Here is a 12,562-nt window from a genome sequence, read left to right as displayed (position 1 = left end):
TCATGCAAATCCATGCCCCCCCCACTCACCACCCTTTGTCCCTACACCCTCCATACAAACTCACCCTGTATCCACTATGGGCAGACCTTAGGACCCATGCTGAGATTAAATAAAATAAAGTTCTAAGTGTCTATTGCATACTTTATTTTTAAAAAACACCCTCATTCATAACAAAAACATTCAATAGATTTACATTCTTTCAGTTACATTATCCCTTTCATTCAAGTGCTTAATCCCTTATAAAAACAAACTTTTGAATTCACAGTCCCACTTCAAAGAGTCTAAGACCACTTGTAGCTGTCAACCAAACTTTGAAATGGCAGGCACCCCACCATGATAATGGAAGGTTGTGAAATCAGACCTGCAGCACTAATCCAGTAATGAAGGCCCTCAGGTTTATGTCAATAGACAGAGTGAAAGAGCAAACAATGATTTTTTAATACTCCACAGCTTTTTCAAAGATTTACAAAGCAGGAGTTTCAAATGCCCTGACAGCTTGAAAGTTCCTTTTAACAGTTGCTTTTGACTCTTCCTTTTGACAGTTGCTTTAGACAGTTCGCTTGACAGTTCCAATGAGTTTATGCACTTTTTTACATACATTCGTGTCCACATTTACAATCCCAAGGGGCACCTGACCTCTCCCAAAGTGCACTTAACCTCCCTATTCTCCAAAAGTGCACTCTAACTCTCCAAAGGACTCTGCAAAATTTAGACATGCCCCTACCAGGTGTAATCTGCACACATCATGCTTCCTACTCCTGGCTAATGAAAATCAGACATGACTGGAGGCAGCTGCCTATAAAAAACAGCAGCTGCCTCCAGTCACACACACACATGTGCAAATCCTGACTCAGCCCCATTCCAGATCCCGTGAAAATGGTAGGTGCCATTTTTGGGGATGGGACTTCCTGATTTCAACCTCCACTGCCATTTTAGCAATGATGGAGAGGCTCTCCATCTTTGCAAAAATCCAGGCCATCCTCTCTGCATCTATCCTGTCAAGTCTCCTCAGAACCTTACATGTTTCTCTCACCTCATTCTTGAAACTATGATGGGTATAGGCCCAACTGTTCAACCTTTCCACACAAGACAACCCCTTCATTCCAGGGATCAACATTGGAAACCTTTGCTGAAATGCCTCAAACGCAAGTATATCCCTCATTAAATAATGAGATCAAAACTGTACAGAGTATTCTAGTTGTGGGCTCACACACATCCTGTATAGTTATAGCAAGACTTCCCTTTTATATTCCATCCACCTTGCAATAAAGACCAACATTCCATTTGCCTTCCCAGTTACTTGCTGTCCCTGCAAGCTAACTTTTTATGATTCATGTACAAGGACACCCAGATCCCTCTGCACTGCAGCATTCTGCAAGTTCTCTCCATTTAAATAATATTCTGTTTTTCTATTCTTCCCACCATTTTCCCATATTGTACTTCATCTGTCAACTTTTGCCTACTCACTTAACCCATCTATATCCCTTTCCAGATTCTGTGTCTCCCTCACAACTTAATTTCTTACCTATCTTTGTATCATCAGCAAAATTGGCTACAATACACTCAGTCCCCCCATCCAAATCATTAATATAGATCATAAACAGCTGAGGACCCAGCACGGATCCCCGTGACACTCCACTAGTTACAGTTTGCCAACCTGTAAATGACCCATTTATCCTGACACTTTGTTTCCTGTTAGTTTGCCAATCCTCTATCTGTGCTAATATGTTACCCCCAACTCAATGAGTTTTTAACCTGAGTAGTAACCTTCTATGTGCCACGCCTTATCACATCCTATGAATGAATGATACATTTTTTTTAAAAACAGCATCCACAGCCTCTTGTGAATGCGAGTTTTAGATTTCTACTACCCATTGTATGCTTCCTAATTTCAGTCCTAAATGACCTGGATCTGTTTTTAGGGTTATGCTCACTTATTCTGGAATCCTCCACAAGAAGAAATAGTTTTCCTGTATTTCTCCTGTTGAATCTCTATATCACTTAACAACCTTGATCAGATCATCCCCCCAACTTTCTAAACACAAGGGCATACAAACCAGGTTCATACATCTTACCCTTATAATTTATCCCTTCAGCCTGGTGTAATTCAAGTGAATCTATGCTACACCCCACTAAATCTAATATATCTTTCCTGCAATGACCAAAACTGAATGCAGTATTCCAGGTGGGGTCTGACCAAGGCTCTGTGCAACTGAAGCACAACTTCCTCAATTTTGTGATCCAACTCCCTTGAGCCTAACATTCAATTTGCCATTTAATTATTTTTTGTACCTGTTCACTAGCTTTTAATGATTTGTGCGCACGGACACCTAAATCTATTTGCTCCTCCACAACTCCTAATCTCTCATCATTTAGGATTTTTGCTGTCCTGTTAGTTGACAAAAAAACCACAATCAGTTCTTTTACTTTCTACTGATAACTTAAAGACTAGTTAAGTTAATCATTAGAATTTTGTTTGCTTGACTGATTTTATCTGTTTTTAATATTGCTTTCCATGTTTGTATAGAAATTCCTAAAGGATATAAATGCTAGGATGTTTGGCATTAAAAGTATTACAATCTTGTAAATGTAGTTAAGTATGATGTGAAACAAAAATAAAAATAGCTGGAAAAACTCAGCAGGTCTGACAGCATCTGCAGAGAGGAATACAGTTAACGTTTCGATGATGAAGAGTCATACGGACTCAAATTGTTAACTGTATTCCTCTCCGCAGATGCTGTCAGACCTGCTGAGTTTTTACAGCTATTTTTAGTTTTGTTTCGGATTTCCAGCATCCACAGTATTTTGCTTTTATCTGCGTATGATGTGATTTGGATCAATTATCATTTGTGTCTTTGGTGTAATGTATGTTTATCCTGAGGATAATTGGTGGTTGATACGGGTAGTGGATACCTATACTACCACAGGCATAGCTCAGGTTCCCACCATTTCAGATGGTTCAGAAATTCCAGTACCTGCTATCATCCAGGGGCTATCCAGGTCAGCCTTAGATAAACAATTTGTCATCCCTTTGACCCGCTTTATAAGGAGACCAATAAAACGTCCCTAACTTGGCTCTGGTGAGATCTATTTGTAAAACTGTGGCCCTCGTCGTATTGGGCAAACATCCTCTCACCTTATCCAGGTCCTAATTACGTCAGAGAGATGGAAGCTACCAGGCCCTAGGCCCTATCTTCCTGATGCAAGACAGTGCTTGGTGTGATAGAAGTTGCATCCAAGATAAGACCTCCTTGTTAACTTGCCCAACATCCCTTCCACACACCCCCCTCCCCCCACCTTCCCAGACAATGCTTGGATTTGGCATATGGCATATAAGGGAAACATTTCTCAGGCTACCTGCTTCCAATTTTGGCATGGTGGTCAGGTTGCCAAGTTGCAAAGCAACTGCAGAGAGATGGAGGATGAGGAACAAATTATGGGTGGAAATAAGTAGTGTCATAATGTAATGTTGGTTGAAATAACCTCACTCCATTCCTAAATCCCTTTAGCAGGAAGAAGTGCACCTTTACAGAAAGGCTCCCATGATGATAGTAAGAAGGAGTAAATTTCTACAAAGATCAAGCAATCAGGAAATGTTTTTAAAATAAAAAAAAATTGTGTGTGTTTTTTGTGCTCTTTAAGATGGGGTGTGTTGATGGTGTTCAATTAAATTATTTCTGCTTTGGATACACAATGTCAGTATGAAACACTCCCATCTCTGTGTGAGATTGCCAAGTTACTGCCTATTAGTGAAAAAGTTTTATTTAGAACTGGACTGAGGCCGTCGTAAGCAAAAGTAAGGTTGTAATGGAAATAATTAGGTCAAGGACCTTTGAGAAAGGGAGGCGTATACAGCACAATTACTTTGTTTATTACTTTTCCCAATTTGTTAACTCTTGGGGTTCAAACATTGCCTCCTATTAATAGACAAGAGAAAAAATTTGGAAGATAAGGTAGGCAACGTTAGAGACATTTGCAGCTAGTGGGATCTGCATAGTTACACATTTGATATCAGATAATATCAGGTATTGTGAAGAAATGTGTCATTGGCACTAGTGAGAAGGAGAGAGGGGGGCGCACAGTACACAGTGATAAATACTTCCATTGGGACTGGAAAACACTGGGCTGGATTTTGTGGCCATTGGCAAAGCAATAGTGCTTGCTGCTGACCTTGGAGAAAGTTGCCCACATCGATCTAGCCACTTCTGCAGCATGATTTTTTCCCCTTTTCTGATGGCAGTTTAAATATGGTGCCAAAGCAAGGGGTTATCCAAGCGTCTAGCACACAAAGCAAACCAGGAAGTTCAAAGTGACTGGCTTTCACTTTTGATTTAAATTTTCAGATGGTGGAATAAATAATTATGATTCGAGTGAGACAGAAACTAAAGTATCATAAATAAACATTAAAAATAAGTTTAAAACTATGCTGAATTTCTTCTATCTCCACAAATATAAAATTAGCTCTCCAGGACCAGCGAGGGTGCTTAGCATTAATTATGGACTTAATATACCATTAAAAACCCGTTTACACCACACTCATCAATGTGTATCATTTTTAAGGGTTCTGACAGCAAGACTTAACAGAGTAAAAGTTAAATTTTTTGTTAATTCACTGATTTCTTTGAGTTAGCAAGCTCAGGAGGAGCATAGAATCAATGATAGCAATTTCAGGATTTCGGTAATATTTCCGTGTGTCCTGACTCTTGGAGTTGCTGTCAGCTTCAGTGGAGTAATGATGCTGTGAACACTTGACGCTTCTGCTGTCATTACCACTGCAAAATCTGGGACTGAAGTGCAAAATTTGTCACTCTGCAGAGTTCCAAGATTTTAACTTATGTCTTTCAATAGCAAGGTGAGGCATAAAAGAAGTATAGATGGAGAAGTGTTGTCGTAAACATTTTGTTTTCAATTGTGACTTTTTCTATATGAAGTGAAAAGCTTTATGTACTCCTTTGCCACATTGGAAGACCATAATCATAAAGGTAACATAGAAAGACCAATTTGGATTAGATAAAAGCTTTTGCTTATATCAATTTTCTTTTAAAGTTATAGTGTCATTTCTGTCCCAAAAAATGCAGGAAAAACTCAGAACGGTCAGGCAGCATCTGTGGAGAAAGAAAAGTGGGGTTAACGTTTCGGTTCAGTGGGCCTTTGTCAGGTAATGAATATTGACATGGACCTGTAGTGACAATTGTATTGTCATTTTATAGGCTGGATACTAGATTGAATTCTCTATAAATGCTGGCTGGCTCTTTTTTGCTCCAGTCTATGCCACTCCTCCTGCTCCGCCTCCTCATTCTCATGCTTGGTAATGGCTTATGAAGGTATGCCTGGAGGGAATGCCATATTTGACCCTCATAAGCCTTTATCATGGATGGGTGTGGCGGGGGAGGTCAAAATTTCCCATCTGCAGAAACAGTGAGAAGCATGTGTCAGGCTGTGTGAGCAGAACACCAACAAAACCATAATCATTCAAAAAGCTATTCTGAGCACAGGAATCATTGCTGAAACTTTTCAGACCCTCAAGCTTCTAACTTACAGCTGCCTCACATTGCTCATTCTAACCCATCTGAATGCACTGTTAGTGTAACTCTGAGCTGCAGCACCACTAACCTCATTAAATTCACCAATGAGCCTACTTGTTGGGCAGGGCCAAAATATGCAAGGGAATTTGGAGTGTCAACATTAGAACACAAAACTAGCAAACAGCTTCCAACCCAATTTACTAAAGCAAGAAAATTGGCTTGCTCTGATAGTCCATTGGTGATCTAATCAGTATGCACATTATTCCAATGGTTTGGCAAGATAGTAGTTGTCATAGGATTCACAAAGCATTAAATTTGGAGGTAAAGGGAAATTAAGTCTGAATTTATACATTTTATATAAAAATAAAGTTTTCAATCAGCAGTAGCTACTGAAGTTGGTTCACCTTTGTCCGTCTTCATGAACAAAACCAATAATTAAGCAAAACAATCAGTTAATATTTTACCAGGAATAAGCTCATGAACAAAACAACAGCTTTCATTTCTATGGCACCTTTAGCATAGTTAAATGGCCCAAGATAGTTAAAGAGTCCTGGAGGTTTAGGGATGGAATCCTAGAATTCCGGGCCTCGGTCACCTAAGCTACAGTTGTCAATGGTAGAGCAATTAAAATTGGGATTGCACTAGTGGTCAGATTTGGAGGAATGTATATATCTCTGAGGGTTGTAGGGCTGGAGGAGGTTGCAGAGATAAGGAGGGGCAAGGCAATGGAGGGATTTGAAAGCAAGGATGAGAATTTTAAAACTGAGGTGTTGCTTAACTGGGATCCAGTGCAGGTCGGACAGCACAGAAGTGCTGGGTGAAAGGGAACTCATACAAGTTGGAATAGAGGCAGCAGAATTTTGGATGAGCTTTGAATGGCCTCTTGAACATCCTCAGTTTTTCATCACTCCACCATTGGTGGCTGTGCCTTCAGCTGCCAGGGCCCAAAACTCTGGAATTCCCTCCTTACGCCTCTCTTAAGATGCTTCTTAAAACCTCTTTCTTTGAGCAAGCTTTTGGCCATATGCTCTGATATCTCCTGATGTAGCTCAGTGTCAAATGTTTACTTTATAACTCTCCAGTGAAGTGGCTTGGCATGTTGTGGTAAAGACACTGTATAAATACAAATTGGTGTTATCAGTTATAGGGGAGTGAGGGGAGTGGTGGGGTGAAAGATGGGAGGTCAGCCAGAAATGAATTGCAATAGTCAAGTCTGGAGGTAACAAAGATATGGAAGAGGGTCTCAGCAGCAGATTAAATGCTTCAGAGATGTTTATCTGTGTGGATGAAGAAAATGTCTTGTGCTGTTTCTCTGAAAAAGGTGTAAACATGAATAAAGCGTGTTAGAAACCATGGCGTATCAGAAACACTATGAGGAGTCACTTTATATTTTGCTTCTGTATAATTTCATGTTTGTACCATTATTTGGAAGGGTTTTTTTTTAATTTTAATGTTAATTAATGTTTATTACTTTAGCATCTCTTTCCTGCAATAATCCATTTTATTGGCTGTAATTGTCAGTATTTGGCTCCACCCACTCATATAGTCTTCCTATAACTCAGGGTCCAGCTGTCAGATGAGAACATTGGACAGTGGAATTGGAACTTTTCCCCTTCCTGATTCTACAAACCGGGCAACAGGAAGACACGTTTCCAAAACAACATCCTACCTTGAATGTGACCTTTCCTCATCCCTGCAGGAAGCACCCTATCTGATAAATGTTTCTCAAAAAGCAAAAACACTTGAACGAGAAGTGCCGAACAGGACAGAATGCAGCAGTCCTGGGCAAGATATGATTGGTCATTCAGCATCAGATCCTACAGTGGCTGCCAAGGCTATACAGGCATTTCAAAGTTGCATTCCGAAACCATCTACAGCAGGTAAATGTCAAATGTACTTTTAGCAAGTTATATACCCAAATGTCTCTGCACAGCGAGATAACAGGTCATGGAATAAAGAGATTAATTAACTTAGAATGTGAATTTCTGCTAGCAAAGCTTATCAATGTGAAGTCTCCCAGGAAGAACTGGCAGAATTTTAAATCCATTGGCATCTACCGTATTCATATTAAAATTTTAATGAAATCCTTCAAATTAAACTCATGCAATGTGAACAAGTTCTAATATCATAATTAGTGCATCAATGACATGATTTTATTCACATAATTTCAAATGTTCTTAAAGTTTAAAGGCTATACTGCATAACTACCATATAGCAATATAAATTGAGCAATGCCGTGTGCATATAGCTTCAACGATATTCCTTTTGTCTCAAATATTTGTACTAATAATGTGTGTATTTGTGGGCAGCTCATGTGAGAAATCTCAGTCATACATTATATGCAGTGCAGCTCGATGGTCACGTATGTGACCTTACTTCTGGTATAGAGCAGGCTATGTGATTAAACACTGTCATTATAACAAATTGAATAGAATCCATGAGCAATGGATTGTTTTATGAAGACTGGGTAATAGGAAAAGTCTGTAGTGATCTGGTTGCAAGACGTCACCATGCTGACAATGGCGGAGTACGGTCTCTTAATTAACATGTCAAGATGTCAACATCGCAAGATACTGTAAACCAGATAGTGTGTCTGTGTTTGCCACCTGATTACTTGCTAGGTGATTTTATTTTCTGTGCACATCTCTAGAGAGCATTGAATGCATTGTTAGTTGGACCATATTATTTATTATACAGTTAACAATTATTTTGCCATGAATAATATATTAAAATAAATAATTTAAAAGTTAAATACCATTAATAGCCTGTATTATGTTAAGCATGTGCCCTTATCAGAAAGAATAATTTTGTTGACATAAAGTGGAAGTTGAAGCAACTCAATGATATGATTACATCCTAGGTTTCCTGGTGTCTAATTATAAGGTACAAGATGATATGAATCAGAGCTGTATTCCTGCCCAATTTTCAAATATCTGTAAATCTGAAAATTCAGACCCTCCAGAGAGAATAAAGGAATTGCAACAGCCAGGTACCTCTCAAGTGCTGAGTTCACAGGTAAGACATCATTGAGGGTATTCTTATGTTTAAAGTATAAAGAAGTTTGCTAAAATGTTGTTTTAATTCATGACAAACCATTAATGCCTCTCAGACATTTTCTGGTTTGTAATGTGTATTGGGCATGTAATTTTATGTACATTATTTCTCAGTTAGCTTATGGTTTGGAGATCACATCATTAAATCTTTTTGCAAGAAACAGCACGTGCAATACCAGCCATCAGAGGATTGTTGCAAACAATAATCCCAATGCTGAATAAATCCCTTATTTAATATCTAAACAGTGTGTGTGTAAAAGACAAGTGTCATGAGGTGATTTCAATGCTGTAATCTAACTTGGATTTCAGATGACAGTCATAAGTGCTTGCGCTTTGCTTTCACATCTTGACATTTTTGAACCCTTGCTTATGTTATCACTTTGCAGTCACATTGATATCCATTATTCTCTATGCACAAGCTGTGATATTTTCCTGTAGCAATGAAATAAATCACAATACCATTGTTGTTTAAGCCATGTAATTCAATTCTGCCACACTCAAACATGAACCTTTAGCCATGGAGAAAATGAAAATAGAAAACTACAAAGCAAAGTATTGTTAAGCTTTTACATATATTGTATAGGATAACATACTTGCCAGTATTTTTCATGGCACTGGCGTATCACAGAGTTGTGATGATGTTCATAAACTCCTCACGCTTCACCCCTCACAGTTTAGGATGTAATTTCACTCTTTAATGTGTTGCTTTCTTGTAGCAAAATGCGGTGTTATATATATACATAAATATTATATACATGCATCCTTATGCACATACTAAATATGTGCCTTATAATTACAGATGAAAATTGTTATCACTTGCAAATTTATATAGCATATATTATAATTGCATATAACACATGTCTCATCATTATAGGCGAAAAATATAACTGACATAGTCATAAATATAAGAAATGTTGAAATACAGAAGTTATTTAAGAATTATTGATTTCTGGATGCAAATGGCCATGATTTGACTTACTGAAAATAATTCTACAATATTTATTTATGTTGTATAATGAAGTTTTATAATTGCAAAAGCCTACAAACAAATCTATGGGCAAGTGCAAGTATAACAAGTAGCTTGTGATGTTTGTTTGTCACTGAGAGTAAAACCCAGCCCAATCTGGAATGCGTTGCAGGCAATAATACTTTGGACTTGACATGATTCTTAAAGGCTTGAGTATTGTTGTTACAATCTACAGCATATTTGTCCCTTTACATATTGTTGGCTTAAAGCACACCACAGGCAGTTTCTACTACAAAATAACAATCAGTTGGATTACAGTTACTTGAGTAATTTGGTATCTGAGCCCTGAGCTGAGATTACTTTAATTTTAAATTATTTTTGTAAGATTGTGAGGAAACAGTTTTAAAGATTATGAATGCATGTAATGGTGGATCCACTTCTAAATCTTAATTATCGGGAATCCCAGAAAGCTTGATTTTAAAAGAAGATTCATAATGTATATGCAGAAACTGAAGCTTTCTTGATCTCTACCATTTAATAGCAGCAGGAACACTTTTCAAGGAGCAATTTTTATTTCATGTGCACAATCATACTCATAAGTCTTGGATTTCTGGTGGCTTCTGGAAATTGCAGATTATAGACTGACTAGTTTGCTTGGGGGTGATACATGGGGCCAGATTTTCAATAGCCAATCAGGGCAGGAACGGGTATGGGCACAATTTGAAAAATATGTTTTGGGAGGGCGGCACTGGCTTCCACTGCCTCTAGAATGCAATGCGATTTTCAGTTTGCATGTGAGGGGGAAAGAGAGGTGTGCCTGGAACCTGCCACCCTTCAGAATAGGGAATTGTGGCCATTGTGATCATGCCAGCTTGCAGACCACTGAGAGGCCTGGGATGGTGTCAGGGGCATCCTTCCATTGTGATCATTAAGTGCCTGTTAAGCTACTTGTGGGGCCAATTAAAAGGCATCACTGGGCAAATTTTGGATTTTCAATTGGCAGGCAACAAGAAACATGCAGTGTCTGGGACAAGTCAGAGTGAATCTGGCAGGCACATAGCCGGAAGCCATCAGGGTTATTGGATGCACCGTCAACTCACATAAAAGATGGACAGTCATGTTCAGCTGCTCAACCAGTGGCACTGAGTTACCAATGCTGGCTCTGAGCGATGTCCCTAGTAAGAGATTGGTGTTCTGAGGGGGCTGTCAGGCTACCGGCTTCAACTGGGCAGCATGGGGTTGTAGAGGAAGCCCTGCTGCACAAAGCACTGGCAGCTCCAGGGACTGGAGATGAGAATAGGCTATTCTGACATTGGGCAGAGCAATAAGGAGGAGCTTCAGCAGCAGCATCCTCCTGGTCAGGGCAAGGCTGGAGAAGCATAGAGAAGAAGGCACTATCCATGGCACTGGGTGTTCCAGCCAAGAGTCATCTACGTGCAAATGGCAGAGTACCAATGCTGGAGGAGACTGCATTCTCCAGGCAGATGGCCTCTGAGATTTGCACGATGGTGCACAATGACCTAATTCCTTATGTCCCCCATGGCAGTATCCTACTTGCAGCTGTCAAGATCACCATTGGCCTGAATTTTTATGCATCCTGCTCGATCCTGGGGTCTGATTCAGATCTGGGTGGTATTTTATTGTTGGTAGTTCATCACGCCATCAGGCAGGTCACAGATTCCCTATTCTGGAGGGCAGAGGAATACATCCATTTTGATGCAGAGTGGACAGTGCAGGCATTGAGGGTATTGCCAACATCGATGGATTTCCAAAGGTCCAGAGATCGTCGATTGTACCCACATAGGCACTCATTGAATGGGTTTGACCACAAGTAGCACATCTTGCAGGTCTGTGCTCGATTCTCGAGCACTATCATGATTCTTTCATCCTGCAAGAGCTTTGGGTGCCGCATCTCTTCAGGCAACTCCAGACTCCATGGGTGGCCGCTGGGGGTTAAGGGTTATCTGCTGAGGAGATAGCTCATGATGCCATTCTGGTACCCAGGCACAGAAGCGGAGAGGCATGACAGCCAGAGTCATCTACTTTCATGAGCCTGCCTTAAGCTGACCTTTGACAAGTTGAGGATGAGGTCCACTGCCTTGGTCAGTCAGGTGGTGCCCTCCAGTATGAGCCAACCAGACTGTCCTTATTGTGGTCATCTGCTCTGCACTTCACAATACGTCCATTCAAAAAGGCCTGGAGTTAGATGAGGAGTAGGGAATGATATGAAATTCTTCCTTGGAAGACTATGATTATAGGGAGGAGGAGGAAGAGAAGGATGAAGGGAGTGCTACAGAGGAGCCTGGCATCCATGCAATGGAGGGAGGACCCTGACACCATTCCAGACCTCTCAGTGGTCTGCAGGTTGGCACGAACACAATGGCCAAACCAGTTCATCAGTGCTGTACTCAGCTGGCTCCCAGGCTGATGCCAAATGACTCCAATCTGAACGTCAACCACCGAGATAGGTTTTCCAGCCAGCACAAACACGCCAGGATAATCCTTTTGTCACCCACAGACATAGAACAGTGGGTGCCACCATCTCCATTGCCATACCTTAGAGGGCCAGCACCCACAACAAGTCTATGCCCTGCCCCTTCTCCCAGCTCGCCCTTAGCCTTCACTCTGGTCCCCACCACAATCCATGAACACAGAAGTCTGAGCAATAACATCAAACAATATTTTTAACTACATAAATCATTGAAAACATAAACAGAACAAACATCATTCAGATGATCCATAATGTGCAACTAACAATGTGGATATTGGGTGAGCAGGCATGGTAGGTGTAAGGGCGAAGGGTGGGGGGTATGGGTTTGCATGAGTTGACGTTGAGTTGGCATGGAGGTTATAAAGAGCCATGGGGTGGGCAGAGGGCATAAGTTGACATGGAGAGCATGAGGGGCCATGGGGATGGGTGGGGGCATGAGGTTGCATGGTTTGGCATTGTTGGGGCATGGGGAGTGTGTGGGCGGGTGGTGAGGGCTGGAAGGCTGTTCATGTTTCTGTTTTTTTTT

General features: G+C 40.4%; 1 protein-coding gene across 5 annotated transcripts in view; it reads left to right on the top strand.

Moving 5' to 3' along the window:
• LOC144686773 (nck-associated protein 5-like) overlaps positions 1 to 12,562 on the top strand; it is a 673,917-nt gene that overhangs the window by 607,401 nt on the left and 53,954 nt on the right. For all 5 annotated transcript variants that reach the window (XM_078552424.1, XM_078552429.1, XM_078552425.1 and 2 more), the window contains 2 exons: positions 7,088 to 7,405; positions 8,386 to 8,540. In XM_078552424.1, coding sequence (XP_078408550.1) covers positions 7,088 to 7,405; positions 8,386 to 8,540 — 473 coding nt within the window. The remainder of the gene's footprint in view (positions 1 to 7,087; positions 7,406 to 8,385; positions 8,541 to 12,562) is intronic.

Source organism: Cetorhinus maximus, chromosome 11, assembly GCF_964194155.1.
Source record: "Cetorhinus maximus chromosome 11, sCetMax3.hap1.1, whole genome shotgun sequence".
In the NCBI taxonomy this organism is placed as follows: Eukaryota; Metazoa; Chordata; class Chondrichthyes; order Lamniformes; family Cetorhinidae; genus Cetorhinus; species Cetorhinus maximus.
Note: the sequence above shows the minus strand (reverse complement) of the source record. Positions and strands in the feature narration are given on the sequence as shown.